Raw genomic sequence first — 18,144 nt, forward strand, 5'->3', positions numbered from 1 at the left:
CTTAATCTGGTGGCTTATTAGACTCAATCACAGGAGGTTTTTGTTTGTTGTTTTTAAGTGCAGTATAGGCCTGTTTCTACCTGATGAAGAACCTGGACATCAGTGCCATTGAACACACGTCTTGAAAAACACCAGGGGGGTGCTTTTATTACTCTGCAGAACAAAAGAAACTCAGTGGTCTAATGAATATGGAATTAAAATTTTGGTAGTATTCTGTGCACTTTTTTGTTGTTGTTGTTAGTTTGCAAAGAATGCTTGCTCCATGGTTGGGACCTGTTGCCTTGATAGGGCTCCAGGAGTGCTTGTGATGAAAACCTTATCAAAAGTGGAAAAACAACTAAGGTTACTTGGTGAATGAAGTTGTATTAGGGTACACATAGGTTACACACTTTACTGTTTACAAAGAAAATCTCCCCAAAATGGTATGACGAGGTTTGAGGTCCTTTGGTTTGGGAATGAGGGTGGGAAATAAACAATAGAGCTTGGATTTCTCAGTTAGGGAATCTGAAATCCAAGGTCTGGGTGTTGATAGGTTTGCTTGTTTGTTCGTGTGTGTGTGTGTGTGTGTGTGTGTGTGTGTGTGTGTGTGTGTGTGTGTGTGGTGTTGTTGTTGTAATCTTTGTTAGTTGAGTGGTCTTTCTTAAAATTTATAATTCAGTTTGTGTTTATGTCCTGAGTATACATGCTTTTGCCGTATACTTAAGGCATTATTATTAGCCAGTTAAGGACAGTTTACCATTCCATGATTTAAGTGAGTGACAGCTGGCTTCTTGATACTGCCTTTGGAGTCAGTTCCAGGAGGAAATTGAAATATTACTTGATAAATCTAGATAGTTGAATGTAGTAATGAAGTTTTAGATTTTCACTTTTCACCTGTCAGGTTATATGGTCATGCTCTCTTGACCTGATTGAATGGTGATAATAAACTTGAACAGTTTTTATAGTTCATGTTACTTATTTCTAAAATAAAATGTTCTTTGGGATGGAGAGATGGCTCAGCAGTTAAGAGGTCATGAGTTCAATTCCCAGCACCCACATGGAGGCTCACAACCATCTGTAGTGAGAACTGGCGCCCTCTTCTGGTATGCAGGTATACATGCAGGCAGAACACTTTACATAATAAATACATCTTTTAACAAAATGTTCTCTTTTCCCTTCTACTTGTAGGTTATGCAATGGTCTCTGCAAGATGTTTTATTCTTGAATTGGAGCTTTTTAAGACTGACAAATGCTGGTACTTCATCTTCTATAAGTGGACTATAATTTCTTTTCTTAAGACAACTACATAAGCAGACAAAATTGCAAAGATCTGCCCTGTGTCGAGTATGACAGCCACAACTCGTGGCTCTCCAGTTGGAGGGAATGACAACCAGGGCCAAGCTCCTGATGGACAGTCTCAGCCCCCCCTCCAACAGAATCAGGTAAGACATTATCTCCTATACTGTGTGTGTGTGTGTGTGTGTGTGTGTGTGTGTGTGTGGTTTTTCGAGTCAGGGTTTCTCTTTGTAGCTTGCGCCTTTCCTGGATCTCGCTCCATAGATCAGGCTGGCCTCACTCACAGAGATCCACCTGTCTCTGCCTCCCGAGTGCTGGGATTAAAGGCGTGCGCCACCACTGTCTGGCTATCTCCTATATTCTTGAGTGCTGAGTGCAGAAACACAATAGAAATGATTGTGAAGCAACCATAAAATGAATGTTTTGTTTAAGAAAAGTAAACACAGGTCTTCAGTACCAAAAAACTAAAGTGCTTCAGCAACATTGTGTTTTGTTTTGTCTTTTCATGTCTTATTCAGTGTAGCCTATGGGACCAAGTAAATCAGAACTTCATTTTGTATGCCATATATATAAAATCATAAATTGTCAATTCACAATAAGATTTTTAAAGAATATGGACCGAAGTCTTATTACTGGCATTCAAATCAAATTTCACCTTTGCACCATATCAGCTTTATGACTGGGTCAATTATATCATCTTGAAGCCTCAGTTTCTTCATTTGATAGGGATAACAGTAATGGAACTTCATGGCATTGTTTGAGGATTAAGTGAAATAATGTTTGTAAAGACCTTAGCATAGATACTGGGTCAATCTTTTGCTTGCCCTAAAGCTCTTAAAGCAATATTATTTTTCTGTTTTCTCAATCGACTTATGTAAGGTTTCTGGTTCTTCTGATGTCTATTGCCCGTTGGAAGATTTTACTAGTAAAATTTACTCTTTCTTTCTTTCTTTCTCTCTCTCTCTTTCTTTCTCTCTCTCTCTTTTTCTCTCTTTCTTTCTTTCTCTCTTTCTCTTTCTCCCTCTCTTTCTCTCTTTCTCTCTTTCTCTCTCTTTCTTTCTTTCTTTCTTTCTTTCCTTTTCTTTTCTTTTCTTTTCTTTCTTTCTTTCTTCTTTCATTTGCCAGAGCTGAGGACCAAACCCAGGGCCTTTCACTTGCTAGGCAAGTGCTCTACCACTGAGCTAAATCCCCAACTCCATAGTAAAATTTACTAATTAAAATAAACTTGATTTTGTAAGCAGATTTTCTATGTAGATCCATTTTTTTATTGTTTTTTGAGACGGGGTTTCTCTACATAGCCCTAGCTGTCCTGGAACTCAAATTGTAGGTCACATTGGTCTCAAATTTACAGATACCCACCTACTTTTGCTTCCCAAGTGCTGGGATTAAAGGTGTGAACCACTGTGCCCAGCCTAGATCCATCTTTTTTTTTTTTAAGCTGACAGGGCCTTGCACAAGCACTCTACCACTGAGCTAAATCCCCAACCCCTAGATCCATCTTTTGAAAGAAGGATTTTCTTAAACAAAAAAACAACAACAAAAAAAAACCAACATTTTTTTGTCTTGGTTATTTTTGTCCACTTCATCTAGAGTGCCAAGTTTATTTAAATGCAGTTGTTTATAATACTATATGTGCCCTTGAGTGCTGGGATGGAACTCAGGTCCTTGCATATGCTAAGTGTATACTCTGTAACTTGAAACTGCTTCTCACCCCAGACCCTGTAATAGCCTTTTGACTATTTATTTTTAGTATATATGGGGGCTTGTGGCAGTGTCTTTGTTCATCTCTGATACTACTAATTTGTATTCTCTCTGCTGATCAATTTTTCTAGGGGCTTACCAATTTCATTAATACATTGCTGCTCCTCCCCTAAAAAAAATCTTTTTTGGGGGACTTATGATACCCCCCCCATAAAACACACCACATGCTTTTACAAAACCTTAATTTAATTGTTCTTTACTTTCTTTGGAATTAATTTTGTTTTCATCTCCTGAAATTTATCTCAATCCTTTCTAATCTGTACAGTTTTATACTTTGAAGAATTAAGTTGAATAACCCAAAGAGTAAGATTTGTGATAATGTAGCTCCTGTAGTGATGTTAGGGGTAAACTAGTTGGTTTTTTTATATGTGTATACATGAATAAAAGACACACTGCTTACAGAGATAGATATTTTTGTGGCATTTGTATGGATAACTTTTAAAGCAAAAGTGTTATTATTATAGAGTACTTTGTGGTTTGGGGCTAGGTTTTTACTATTCAGGTGTTATTTTTAGTCTGGTAGAAAGGCATATTTTTCTTTTTGCCTCCCCTTTCTCTGCCACTTGAGAGAAATGAGCGAGCCAGGTTCTCTCTCCCAAGTGTGCCAACTTTGTTAATTCATTTCCTTTTCTAATTCCCATTTTTGAGACATAAAATGGTAATGTATATGGTCACAAAATTTGACAAAGTCTTTCCTGTCCCATAAATTTGAAGGCCAGTATTAAGTTTCTTTAAATATAGTCAAAGGGCTGTTGGATACCAGTGTTTACTATTTTTAAACCAGGAGCTAGTAGTTTATCTTTCTCTCTGTTTTTCTGCTTTATTTCCTCTATTGTGTGTGGATTCTAACCTCTTTTTGCAATTTTCATGGCTTTGCAGGGCTTTTTCGGTGAAAAGAAATCCTATTTGTTTACATTTGTTTTGTTTTGAGACGGGGTCTCTCACTATGTAGCTATGGCTGTTAGGGAACTCCCTTCATAAACTAGGCTGGCCTTAAACTCAGAGGTCTTTGCCTCCCAAGTCCTGGGATTAAAAGCATATGTTAGGGGCTGGAGAGGTGAGATGGCTCAGAGGTTAAGAGCACTGGCTGTTCTTCCAGAGGTCCTGAGTTCAATTCCTAGCAACTACATGATGACTTACAACCATCTATAATGAGATCTGGTTCTCCCTTCTGGCGTGCAGGCATACATGTAGACAGAACACTGTATACATAATAAACAAACAAATCTTTGTTTTAAAAAGACATGTTACTTTTATTTTAAAATATACTTGATTTTTAGAGGTCTTAGATTTGTGATAGTAATATTACAGTCTGTTAGATATTAATATGCACATTGTGTTCATCTGTTGAAGATAACTTGCATTTTTAAAACAAAAGAACAAAAGCAAATTACATTCTTTTCTATAGAACCACTCTGTTTACCTGTAAAATTTCTCATTGTTTATTGCTATGTTTTGTTTTGGGTTTGGTTTTGGTTTTTTAAGACAGGGTTTCTCTGTAGCCCCGGCTATTCTAGAACTCGCTTTGTAGACCAGGCTGGCTTTGAACCTACAGAGATCTGTCTGCCTTTACCTCCCAAGTGCTGGGATTAAAGGTGTGTGCCACCACCACCCAGGCTATTTTATATTATTTAATGTTAGGATTTTAATTATTTCACAAGCTCTGATACTGTTGGACCACAAAGAAGCAACCAAAGATTTAGTCAGCACCTGATTTAGGGCTTAGTTTCTGTTTGTTTTTTCTTTCTGCTATTTTTTGTTTGTTTTTTAAGACAGGGTTTCTCTGTGTAGCCTTGTGCCTTTCATGGAACTCACTTGGTAGCCCAGGCGGGCCTTGAACTCACAGAGATCCGCCTGGCTCTGCCTCCTGAGTGCTGGGGATTACAGGTGTGCGCCACCACCGCCCGGTTTTTTTCTGCTATTTTTAAATGTATGTGTGTATGTGCACGTAAGTACAGATACCTACAGAAGTGGTGTGAGATCTCCCTGGTTGGTATGGGTGCTGGGAATTGAACTTTAGTCCTCTGAAAGAGCAGTGGGTGCTCTTAACTGCTGAGTCATCCCTCCAGCCCAGGGCTCAGTTTCTTATAAGTTTTACATGTACTGATATAAAGAGAAATTAAAAGATAACCTGAGGGAATCACTTCTGTACAATGTGTGTTCTGGGTGTTTAATTCAAGTCAACAGGCTCAGTAGCAAGAGCATTAATAAGCCATCTATCTGGCTGGCCCAAAAAGGGAATTTCTTAATCAAATTTTTAACTTTAAAATCTGTACATAATAAATTTTAAGACTCCTAGTATGTCATAAAAACCAGTGACAAGTGGGATGAATGTTCCTCAGATGTATCTGAGAAGGTTCTAGAATGTAATTTGACAATGTATGCCAATTGTTTTAAAAGATTTTACACTGTTGTAGTTAATATTTCTAGTTTCCTGTTCTAAAGAAAAATTTGTTTTCTACATGATTTATACATGACAATGACTCATCTTAATTTTAATTTATGTAATGCTGAAAAATTTGACAACTTAGATATTGAATGAAAAGGGACAGATAATAGTCTCAATTTTATTGAAAATTTATGCATATATGGGCAGTTTTCTTTAGTTTAAAAAAGATCACAAGGAGGTAATTAAAATGTCATTGCTGGTGTTTTATTTGTTGGTGTGGTATTACAGATGTTTAAAATTGGTTTTGTCTCTATTTTCTGTGAGCATGTAAATACAGGACAAAGTGTTTTGTTGGTTGTTTAAAACAAAACAGGTTTCTAAAGTTATAGACTTCAAATTAGCTATTTGTATGGGACTTCTAGCATTTAAATTCTCTGCCTGGCAACTTAGCTATGTTCTCCCTCCTTAGTGTAAAAGTTCATCACTAGGTTACTACTTCATCTTGTAATCCAGCATAAACTTTGAAAGACTATATTAAATCATAAGCTTTCAATGATGTCTTTGTAAAATTTTATGCTACTAACATTTTTAAAACTAATGCTAATCTCTTAGTGTTTGGACTACTCGTGTGTGTGTGTGTGTGTGTGTGTGTGTGTGTGTGTGTGTGTGTGTGTGAGAGTGTGTGTGTGAGAGAGAGAGAGAGAGAGAGAGAGAGAGAGAGAGAGAGAGAGAAACTTATATCTGGAATGTTTAATTTTTAATCAAGACTTCATCGCCTGATTCTTCCAATGAGAATTCCCCGGCAACTCCTCCTGATGAGCAAGGTCAAGGCGATGCCCCTCCACAGATTGAAGATGAGGAACCTGCATTTCCACATACTGACTTGGCAAAGTTAGATGATATGATCAACAGGTCAGTTGTTTTCATTTCTAGTGTGTATAATGCATAAGAAAACCATGTTTTTCAGCATTATATGTGATAGGTAACACAAAGACAATGAAGAGGAATCTTATTGCCTAATCTTCTCATCATAGTCACTATCAAGTACTTTATAACACATGGTTCTTGGATATAATGAAAAAGAGCGGAAAACATTAGTGAAGATTTTAGGTTAACAATACGGCCCTAGTTGTTCGTTTCCAAAGTAGAACTGTTTGTGTAGTTTGCCTTTTTAAGAGCTGATGAAGCTTCTTTTCAATGGGCATGTTGGTTCTTGACTAACTTTAATAACTTTAGGTTAGCCCTGAAGCAAACCAGGTCATGAGGAGTTTCTCAGAGCATGTCCTTCATGCTGACTCAAGAGATTGATACTTTTAAGATGTTCTTCAGGGTAAGGAAAGGATGTAAAGAAACAGATAAGCAGATTTAAAAAAAAAAAACAAAAAACCAACCCTATCTGAGCGTAGCCCTCACTGGGTAGTGTGAGTTCAACAAGGGCCCCTCAGAAAGAGTAGTGGGCATCATAGCAATGGCTCAGCCATGAAGAGCACTTGCTGCTTTTCCAGAGGACTTTGATTCTATTGCTGGCACCCACATGGCAGCTCATAGCTGTCGTCTATTATAACAGACCCAGGGAGTCCAGGCTCTTCTGGCCTCTAAAGGCACCAATCATACATGCAGACATAAACACTCATACACACAAATTGATTGAAAATTAGAGCATTTTTTAAAAGAACAATGAAAATAAGGGCATTTTGCTTTTTCGTTGTATTTTTACTCAATAAAAGTCAAAACTGTTAAGTACATGTGTGGAGAAATAAAAATCCTTTGCATTAAAAAAACCTGAGGGCTGGAGAGATGGCTCAGTGGTTAAGAGCACTGACTGCTCTTCCAGAGATCCTGAGTTCAATTCCCAGCAACCATGTGGTGGCTCACAACCACCTGTAAATGAGACCTGGTGCCCTCTTCTGGCCTGCAGGGAATACTGTTTACATAATAAATAAATCTTTAAAAAAAAAAACTGAGCTGGGTGTAGTGGCTCACATAATGTCAGCACTTAGAAGGCAGAATCAGGCAGCTGAGTTTAAGGCCAACCTGGTATACATAGTAAGTTCTAGGACAGCCAGAGACCCACACACATAGTGAGACCCTATCTCTGGAAAAAACACACAAACAAAAAAAAATCTGATTTTGTTAGTAATAAGTATGCATTGTTAAGCATAGAACTCATGTTGTGTAATATATAGTAAGTAGATAAAATTTATCTAGCCCCCCTGCATATCTCAACCAAAAATTTCTCTTAACATAAATCAGGAGTACATTTTTCCATATTTATGTTTACTATTATGTATGTATTGAGTTTTTCTATAAATATAAAAGCTTACTATAATATTATAACTTGTTTTACTTGTTTGGAGTATTCTCAATTGACTTGTTTTAAAGGGAACATTTAAGAGAAATATACATGCTTCTAGTAGCCAGCTTGTAATAATTGCATGCAATGAATTATTGTCAAATCAATATTAAGGATATTTATTAAATCCTTGATTGTTCTTAACAACAGAGATGACATAACAGAAAGTTGCATTGTTACACTGCAGTTTTGTCTGGTGGTTGGTAAAATACGCAGGTTGCATGAAAACAATTCTTTATGGAAGGAAAGCGCAAAGGACATTTGTAAATAAATGATGGATAGTTATTTGTTTCTAATAGGTTATTAATAAAGTGCTTTTATTAAATAAAGGGGAAAGAGTGGTTGGGAATTTTACCAGCTCTTAGGAGAGATTTCAGTGGTTGGCTAGAACATTGACTCTTCTGGGGAACAATGGGTGAATTAAATGGTGATGATTGAGAAGGCCTATGAAAAGGATGGATGGCCAGATGTTTGGGTCAGCACTGAAACTAGAGAGAACACTGCATCCTTGCTTAAGGGAGAGTCACCTGTGGATTCTGCAGATCCTTTAGAAAAAGTTGATAGATTATAAGGCATAAATCAGTCTTGGTCTCCTGAAGTTTTTGTTCTTTCTGAATTCTGAAAGCCTTTGCCTGTGAAAATTTAATAATAGGCCTCTGTGATGCCTAATTGATACTTTATTATAGTAGTTTCTTTTATATTTTTCTGCTTGTAGAGACAACAAATGATGCTTAATTGTACAAAAATGATTCAACTAGCCCCACTGTTTTAATATTTAATGTTATTTTAGTTAATACTTAATGATTTTTGTTTTTTTCTGAGACAGGGTTTCTCTATGTAGCTTTGGAACCTATCCTGAAATTTGCTTTGTAGCCCAGGCTGGCCTCGAACTCAAAGAGATTGACCTGCCTCTACCTCCTGAGTGCTGGGATTAAAGGTGTACGCCACCACTGCCTGGCCTACTTAATGTTTTCATAGTGAAAATAAATTTTGTAATTAGTAACTGACTACAGTATCTCTTTTATTTACTGCATAACCAGTAAGCCTCTTTATTTTGTAAATTCCTAGGCCTCGATGGGTCGTTCCAGTTTTGCCGAAAGGGGAATTAGAAGTGCTTTTAGAAGCTGCTATTGATCTTAGTAAGAAAGGTATGTTTCAGTGTCATGCTTTTTTTCCAAATGTATGCTACTAGATATATTTTCACTTTATTCCTGAAAACTATTTTCCTGTTAAAACACAAGTGTGTAGTAAGCTTACAGATAGAGCTCACATCTGTTTAAAAAGGACAACTCTCAAGAGTGCTAGACAGAAAGTGTATATGGATTCATATTTCTAAAGAGCAAGTACATTGGATTTATAATCACTGAAAGATTCATTCCTATTGTGGGAATTCCATAATATACACAAAAAGTTTTCTAATTAAGTACTCTGTAGGCAATGCATAGTACAAATATCATTTGGGTTTAACTAGCTGCAAAAGTGGGAAGCAGGTGGTAAGTATCCTAAGGGATTTCTGGTCTTAAGTTATGTGCAGACCTACAAATTACTATACTAAAGGATGCATGACTCTTAATCTGTGATTCTTTGAACATTTATTTTCTAAGATAGTCTTTTTGGTGGGGAGGGGGCGCGCGTTTCGAGGCAGGGTTTCTCCATGTAGTTTTGGTGCCTATCCTGGATCTTGCTCTGTAGCCCAGGCTGGCCTCGACTTCACAGAGATCCACCTGCCTCTGCCTCCCGAGTGATGGGATTACAGGCATGCGCCACCACCACCCGGCATAAGATAGTCTTTTGTATTATCTTTTTCTTACTGTGACAAATAACAAATAAACAGCTTATAAACAAAACTCACAGTTTTGGAGATTTCATAGGGTTAGGGCCAGGGAAAAATGTGTGGGTAGAGCAAAGCTGCTCACCTTTTGGAGTCCAGGAAATGAGAGAAAGATAAGGGATCTCACAATCACTTTTGCGGACAAGCTGCTACTTCTCAGATTTCTCACTAGATTCTACCTTTTACAAAGGTTTGCCAAGTCTCCCCACATCACCACAGAGTGGTGACCAAACCTTTGGAGGACATGTACCAAATATAACTGTCTGGGTGTGTCATAACTAACAGCAATTGTATTAGTTACTATCAAGATTAACATTTTTTATAGTACCTTGCTTGGATTCATGTCACATCCTGGCAAGAGGAAATTTTATCTTACATCAGTTATTGCTCCTTTGTTTAAAGAATGTTTGTTCAGCACTCAGGAGTCAGAGGCAGGCAGATCTCCCTGAGTTCAAGGCCAGCCTGGTCTACAGAGTGAGATCCAGGAAAGGCACAAAGCTACACGGAGAACCCTGTCTCAACCCCCCCCCCCTCACCCCACAAAAAAAAAGAATGTTTGTTATGCCTTACCAATCTTGAAAAGCTATGAAAAAAGTTTAATCAGATTATGATTGTTTTTCACAGTTTAAGTGAACTTTGCTAGTTATAGTCTAAACATTAACTATGTAGTAAAAACATATTTATTTCAGTTAGTGCCATTGACATTCAGTAGATTTGTATTCCTCTCCCATACTTACTTTGAGCACCATAGTTTATTTTACGTGATGCTCAATTTTTAAAGTTTAAATGTCCCTCATATTGTACAATCAGAATCAAATTTTTTTTATACAGATTGAGATGTTAAAGTCATTCTTTGTATTGGTGACACATGGCTCTGTTGTCTTTTTTAAATCAGATGAGATGAAGTAAAGATAAAAAAGTGTAGGGCAGGAAAGATGGCATGGTGATCTGAATTCAACCCTGGAACTCACTTAAAAGTGGCAGGATCAAACTGACGCCACGGAAGTTGTCCTCTGACCTCTATATGCACTCTATAGCACCCCTCGGTCATGCATGTGTGCACGCACATGGAAATAATGCATTTTTTAAAAGTCAAAAGAAAAACTCGATTCTTGGAAGAAGAAATGGATGTATAGATCGTGAAATAAAGATGAAACAGTTCATCTTACTTAGTCCTAAGTACATAGTTCTGCAAACTAAGATCTTAAAAATAATTATGAATGTAAATGTTAAGGCTTATTTTGAGAACAAAATGCTATGAAATATTTAGTCTGTCACATGGTACTGACCATCACTTTGGGCTTAAGATATATATATATATATATATATATATATATATATATATATAGTATTAATTTGTAGCATTATCAGTTAATTTTTATTCTATTGATGATTAAACCTAAGATCATTGTACATGTTAGAGTAGCTGCCCTTGCACTAAGCTATAGCTCCAGTCTTGAGTTATTGTTAATATTACCACATTGAGTGTACTTTTGCATAATTAGAATTTGATTTGGGAGGCCTGAAGAGATAGCTGAGTGGTTATGAATGTTTGCTGCTCTTGAAGAGAAGGGACCCAGGTTTAGTTCCTGGCACCCACGACTGGTGGCCCATAACTGCCTATAATAACAGCTCCTGGGAGTCAGACTCCCTCTTCTGGCTTCTTTTTTTTTTTTTTTCCAGAGCTGAGGACTGAACCCAGGGCCTTGCACTTGCTAGGCCAGCGCTCTACCACTGAGCTAAATCCCCAACCCCTTATAGTACTTGCATGAAACGTGGTATACACTCAGGCCCTCACACACACATATAAAAAGTTTTCTTTAAATGATTTTTTAAAAATTATTTTATTTCTGAATAAGTTTCCTTTCTGATGTGTAGAAACTTTGCAATAACAATAATGTTATGGTAATGCTGTGAACTTTTTTCGAGAAGTACTCCGCAACTGCTAGCCTGTCATCCAGGTTTCCAATCACTTACGTCTTTCATCACATAGTTGAGCATTGTGAAATAATGCTCTTTTTTTCTCCCCTGTTTTAGGCCTTGATGTTAAAAGTGAAGCGTGTCAGCGATTTTTCCGAGATGGGCTAACAATCTCATTCACAAAAATCCTTACAGATGAGGCAGTGAGTGGGTGGAAGTTTGAGATTCATGTGAGTTTTCCATTTGACTTTTAAAAAGCAGATTATATAGTGATCCTTCGGATGGGGAGGACAAGTGTGTGTGTATTTGTGTATGATATATTTGGCCTACTGTAGTATAAAAGTGTAACTTTTTAAAGTAATTTTATAGTAAATGATTCCTGTTAGAGGCAGCATGGGCATTTAAAAAACTACCATGAGATTTAGAGGTAAAACTACTGGGTTTAATCTTTCTCCCTGGTTCTCTAGTGCCTTTTGACCGTAGATCATTTCATTTTATTGAAACTCTGATAGTCAATTGTGAGATTTTATATATTGTTAAGGAAGGCAAAACTTGCCCAAGATGGAGAAAATGTAGTGCGTGTCTGGGGGACTTGAAAGATCAGTGTTGTAGAGGTAACGAGAAATGAACTCACTGCACAAAAGGACAGCAGAGGAACATGGATATTTCAGAGCCATGAGTTACTGTCTAAACAGTTGTTTAGTCTGGATTCAAGTTACAATTGTCTTTCCTTTAAAGTAGATTATTTAAAGTGATCTTAGGGTCCTAATATCTCCAAATGATGAACAGAAGCAATACAAATACTTCAGTACTTGTTGTTTGTAGGATGCAATCAGATTTCACTTAAAGAGTGAAAGAACTTGTATCTGGACTAATGAGATGCTGTAAGTGCTACAAACCTGTTATCTGTTTCGCTATGGAAATAGTCATAAAGCAGATGATATTGTTGTGGTCTGAACATTTTTTCAGTTAAGATGATGGGGTAAAAGTGCCAACATAATATAATTTCTCAGATTTAGAAATATAGAGCTTGTTAGTATATAGTCTTCCATCTGGGGTAACTGATATATTATTTCAATTTTAGAATTGTTGCTTCTAGTGTAAGAATTCCAAAGAGAGAAAAACATGGGAATTTGTATGTTGCCTGAAGAGATAGAGCAGAATTTAGCAACTCATACATAGTACCTATTTTATTTTTAAGCAAGTAGCTTTTTGAAAGTACACACCATATAAGTTATAAAGCAAATTAATTTGGTCATAGTACTAATGAATTAAATATAATTCAAGTAATCAGTATAAAAATGAGGAGCTCATTTAATATTAAGATAAGGGTAATTAGGATTACAACTTCTGTTTGAAATTGCAATGTTTTCACATTCTAAATCACCTTTGTCCCATGTGTAACAGAGATGTATTATTAACAATACTCATCGCCTGGTGGAGCTATGTGTGGCTAAGTTGGCCCAAGACTGGTTTCCACTTCTAGAACTTCTTGCCATGGCCTTAAATCCTCATTGCAAATTCCATATCTACAATGGTACACGTCCGTGTGAATCAGTGTCCTCAAGTGTTCAGGTGCCTGAAGATGAACTCTTTGCTCGTTCTCCAGACCCTCGATCACCAAAAGTGTGTTGGTTTGTTACTTTCAAAATTAAATATTAAGATTGCTTTATTCTATCTACCACAGAACTTTAAGTAATCTCAGTCTCCCTTTAACACGGAAAAAGACTAATCATACTCTGAAAGGGATTTTGCATTATGGTTTGAATTCTCTCTTTTATGCCACAGCTATGTTTTATTGTATTCTACTACTGTTTAGTTTTTCTGTGTAGTAATAGTTGGGATCTGACAACCAAATGTACTTTGAAACTTTTTGGTTTTTTCGAGACGGGGTTTCTCTGTGGTGTTTTGGTGCCTATCCTGGATCTTACTCTGTAGACCAGGCTGGCCTCGAACTCACAGAGATCCACCTGCCTCTGTCTCCCGAGTGCTGGCATTAAAGGCGTGTGCCACCACCACCTGGTATACTTTGAAACTTTTAGGTGAAACTATATATAGCACTAGGAGCCCTTTTGCATACTCATAGGGCTTACGGCTTTTCCTCCCCTCTCTATAAAAGTTAATCCCTATTATCTTTTACTCAGCCTGGAAATAGTAATAATTTGGTAAATATAAAACATTTGTTTGCTCTAAATAATAATAGAGGAGATTATGAGTGATTAGAAACCTCAGATCAAGGCCATGATTTTTTTTGTACTTCAAAATAGGTATATGTTGTACATGCTAAAGTAATACATCACAAAAGTAAAATGATAGAAATTATAAAATAGAAGCAGAATAGTAAAACTTTGAAATGTTACTAAAACACATAGTTGAAAAAAAAGTCCTATAACAGTGTAAACAGACTGTACTTTAGTTTTTTACTATATAGTTTAAAATTTATACTTTTATAGTTTTTATTTCCTGTAGCAAGTGCTAACAATAATTTAGACTTTAGAGAAACTTTTTTTAAGATTTGTTTGTATTTCATGTATATGAGTAATTTGCCTGCATGTATGTTTGTACACCATGTGCAGACCTGTGCCCTTCACAGTCCAGAACAGGGCACTGGATCCTCTAGAAATGGAGTTAGAAGTGGGGTGGTGGTGGAGCATGCCTTTAATCCCAGCACTGGGGAGGCAGAGGCAGGCAGATCTCTGTGAGTTGGAACTCCAAAGGGAGTTCCAGGAAAGGAGCAAAGCTACACAGAGAAACCCTGTCTGCAAAAACCAAAAACCAAAAAAGAAAGAAAGAAATGGAGTTAGAGTCCCCATGTGAGTGCTGGGAATCGAACCTAATTTGTCATAAAGCAATCAGTGCTTAAAGCTGAGCCATCTATCTACTCCCTAGGGAAATATTTCAGAGAGCTGGGCATTTTCTTTTCTTAACCAGCCAAAAAATTGAAAATCCTGTGTACAAGGTTTGGTTTATTTTGTTAGAGCTTGAAATCACCAGCAATGTGTTGAACGTAGAGCTATTATTTTTCTAGTTCATATTATTGCCACTAGATGGCTTATTTTAGCGTGAGTAGGATCCAGTTACCATCAAAGTAAAGATAATTTTCAAACTCAAAAATTCCATCTAGCTAGACATAGTGATGCACACCTTTAGTACCAGTGACAGAGGTAGACTGGTCTCAAGGTTCGAGGCTAGTCTGGTCTACAAAGTGAATTCCAAGACTATGCAGAGAAACTGTGTGTGTGCATGTGTTCTGTCTGTATTTTTCTTTTTAATTTTTCTCAGTGGGTTAGTAATCTACTGCTTAAGAAACTCACAGGAAAAATAAAACTTTATTTGACATGACTAATACCAAACTTTAGAGTGACTTCTGGCTGAAGACACTTTTATGTGTTTGAAATCTGATTCTTACATAAAAACTGTCAAAAAAAAGTTAGGTATTCAAAGCCTTTGAGTTTAGTGTGTGTATGTCCGTTCATATGTATTGTAGTCTAGATTATGGTTACCCATATTCTAGGGAGTTGCTTACTAGCTACTGAAATCAGAGGAATTTTGTGACTTCTCATTGTTAAATCTTTATAAACTAAAAAAAAAATTGATTAAACTTACTGAATTATGATAGTCGATATCCTAGAGAACTTAAAATTTAGATAGCTACAAGTAGCTTGTTGTATATCTCTTGGTTTCTTGAGACAGGGTAGCCCTGGCTCTCCTGGAACTCACTCTAGACCAGGCTGGCCTTGAACTCAGAGATCCATCTGCCTGCTTCTGCCTCCCCAGTGCTGGGATTAAGGCATGTGCCACCATCACCCAGCCAGCAATAAAATCTTCATTCAGCATTCTCCCTTTTTAAAAATAGCTGTAGGCATTATTTTTGCCTAGGGCATAATAGAGAAATTGTCTTTCCTTCCCCATTACTGGCTTTTAAAATACGACCTTTTAGAGGGTGGTAAGGTGTGAAAGGTTGTCTTAAGTGTTTAGCTTTCAGATATATTTAATTCTTCTGTAACCTTTTAGTTCATTTTGAGTTTTATAAATGGCAAAGTTTACTAATAAGATGGGAATTGAATGCATTTATATGAATCAACAAAAGTACCCAGATGTTCTAGTCAGTAATAACACAGATTATACCATGGTATAATTGTTTTGTTTTGTTTTTTCCTCTTTTTGTTTTCTTCTGCAGTGTAAGCAGTGTATCAAACCCCCTAAACCTTTGCTCATGGTAGACAAGTGTTCAATTCCTGTGACATATGGGCTAGTTTTTAATTGAGAGTTCACTTTTAGGCTTCAAGATTGTTCTATTTATATGGAAATTTTAAATGCTTATAACTACAATAAGAAATTGGCTGAGGGGTGGGCAATGATGGCACGTGCCTTTAATTCCAGCACTCAAGAGACAGAAACAGGCAGATCTCTGAGTTCCAGGACAGCCAGGGTTGTTACACAGAGAAGCCCTGTCTTGGGGTGGGGGGGATTTACTCAGAATTTTTTTGTACTAGATTATTAGATAGCTTTTCCTTGATGTTACTTGAGCCTTTTAAATTCATGAATTATTTTAATATAGGTGTTTTTAGGTACTTAGGAAAGCCACATTCCCTTAGTGTGATTGCTGAGACAGAAACATGGTTTTAATTCTTCACTAGCAATACTGATAGGAGCAGTGTGTTCCTGTAATCTAATTTGTTCTTGCTACTTGTGCTTCATCATAGATGGATTACTGTGAAAGTTTTGGAGTCCTTCATGAATGATTTGACATTAATTGTTTTTAATCTATCAGTCAAAAAATAAAGACATGTATTTAATATATCAGTCAAAATAGTACTTTGATTTTTTCTTAAAAGCCAAAAAAGTAAACTTTCATGTTAATTGTATTACAGGGTTGGCTAGTGGATCTCCTCAACAAATTTGGCACTTTAAATGGATTCCAGACATTGCACGATCGTTTTATTAATGGATCAGCATTGAACGTTCAGATAATTGCAGCCCTTATTAAGTAAGTTATATTTTTAAATGAAATGTTCAGTTTTCTGTTAGTTTCTGATTTTATTTTGGCTCAATTAAGAAATGGAGTAGTAAGGCTGGAGAGATCTCTCAGTGGTTAGTTAAGTGGCTGTTCTTTCAGATGACCTGAGTTCCGTTCCCAGCACCTATGGCGGCCAAGTGGCTCACCATTGTCTTTAACACCAGCTCCAAGGGATCTGATAGCTCTGGCCTCTGAGGGTACCTGCACTCACACGTACATATTCAAATGCAAATGCACGCATGCATCACACACACACACACACACACACACACACACACACGCACGCACGCACACACACACGCGCACACACACACGCGCACACACACACATGCACACACGCACGCACGCATGCAGAAATCAAAAAGCAAGTAGTAGTTCAAGTGGAGATTTTTCTTAGTTGTTATTTGGATGTTTTTAAAAATAATACATGTACTGTGAGAATTTACTAAGTTGTTTTTAAGAAATTGAGTATTTACAGGAGTTTCCTTTCTTGTTTCAGACCATTCGGACAGTGCTATGAGTTTCTCACTCTTCACACAGTGAAAAAGTACTTTCTTCCAATAATAGAAATGGTTCCCCAGTTTTTAGAAAACTTAACTGATGAAGAACTAAAGAAAGAAGCAAAGAATGAAGCCAAAAATGATGCTCTTTCAATGATTATTAAATCTTTGAAGAATTTAGCTTCCCGGGTTCCTGGACAAGAAGAAACTGTAAAGAACTTAGAAATATTTCGGTTAAAAATGATACTTAGGTAAGTTCCTTAATCTTTGGAAGTAATCATGTACAGAAATGTTTACAATCGATTTAAAACTGAGTTTCTTTACAGATTATTGCAAATTTCTTCTTTCAATGGAAAGATGAATGCACTGAATGAAGTTAATAAGGTCATTTCTAGTGTGTCATACTATACCCATCGGCATGGAAATCCTGAGGAAGAAGAGTGGCTTACGGCAGAGAGGATGGCTGTGAGTCCTTTCCCTTTTTCAACTAAGTGAATACTTCAAGCCGGAATGGCTGTCGCTTCAATTAGTACTGTTAGCATTCTACATTAGAGTTGAAAATCGAATGTTGTTCTGCTTAAATTTACATGATCATTAACCTCAAACTTTCTAAAGTAGCATAATTATTTGGTAGCTGATTATGAGTTTGATAAATTTATTTTTGAATGTAATCATTAGTTTATTGTGAGTTTGGCTATAAACTGGGAAACTGATTAAAAGGGAATGCAGGAGATAATATTTGAACACGATTGAAGAAGGGGCCTGTTCATATGCCCAATTCCAGTTAACAGCTTAAAAACATGAAATGCACAGATGGGTGTGGTGGTACACCACTGGAACGGCAGAGTCAGGAAGATTTTGAGGCTAGCTAGGGCTAAACATAGAGACTGTCTGTAAATGTGTGTGTGTGTGTGTGTGTGTGTGTGTGTGTGTGTGTGTGTGTGTGTAATATTATAGCTACATAAATTGCTGTTTATTCTTGATTTTGAGAATTTGTTTTTAAAGTGCTTAAGTTTATATCATGTTTGCATTAAATACTTAGAAAACTTTTTCCCATATATTTTACATACTGCAACTTTAATGAATAACTTACCA

General features: G+C 36.7%; 1 protein-coding gene across 3 annotated transcripts in view; it reads left to right on the forward strand.

Moving 5' to 3' along the window:
• Window positions 1-18,144, forward strand: part of Usp9x (ubiquitin specific peptidase 9 X-linked) — a 142,895-nt gene that overhangs the window by 48,616 nt on the left and 76,135 nt on the right. For all 3 annotated transcript variants that reach the window (XM_036175504.1, XM_036175503.1, XM_036175505.1), the window contains 8 exons: window positions 1,168-1,421; window positions 6,192-6,337; window positions 8,847-8,926; window positions 11,647-11,759; window positions 12,937-13,155; window positions 16,404-16,519; window positions 17,049-17,300; window positions 17,376-17,514. In XM_036175504.1, the coding sequence (XP_036031397.1) occupies window positions 1,326-1,421; window positions 6,192-6,337; window positions 8,847-8,926; window positions 11,647-11,759; window positions 12,937-13,155; window positions 16,404-16,519; window positions 17,049-17,300; window positions 17,376-17,514 (1,161 nt within the window). In that variant the 5' untranslated portion in view covers window positions 1,168-1,325. The remainder of the gene's footprint in view (window positions 1-1,167; window positions 1,422-6,191; window positions 6,338-8,846; window positions 8,927-11,646; window positions 11,760-12,936; window positions 13,156-16,403; window positions 16,520-17,048; window positions 17,301-17,375; window positions 17,515-18,144) is intronic.

Source organism: Onychomys torridus, chromosome X (assembly GCF_903995425.1).
Source record: "Onychomys torridus chromosome X, mOncTor1.1, whole genome shotgun sequence".
In the NCBI taxonomy this organism is placed as follows: domain Eukaryota; kingdom Metazoa; phylum Chordata; class Mammalia; order Rodentia; family Cricetidae; genus Onychomys; species Onychomys torridus.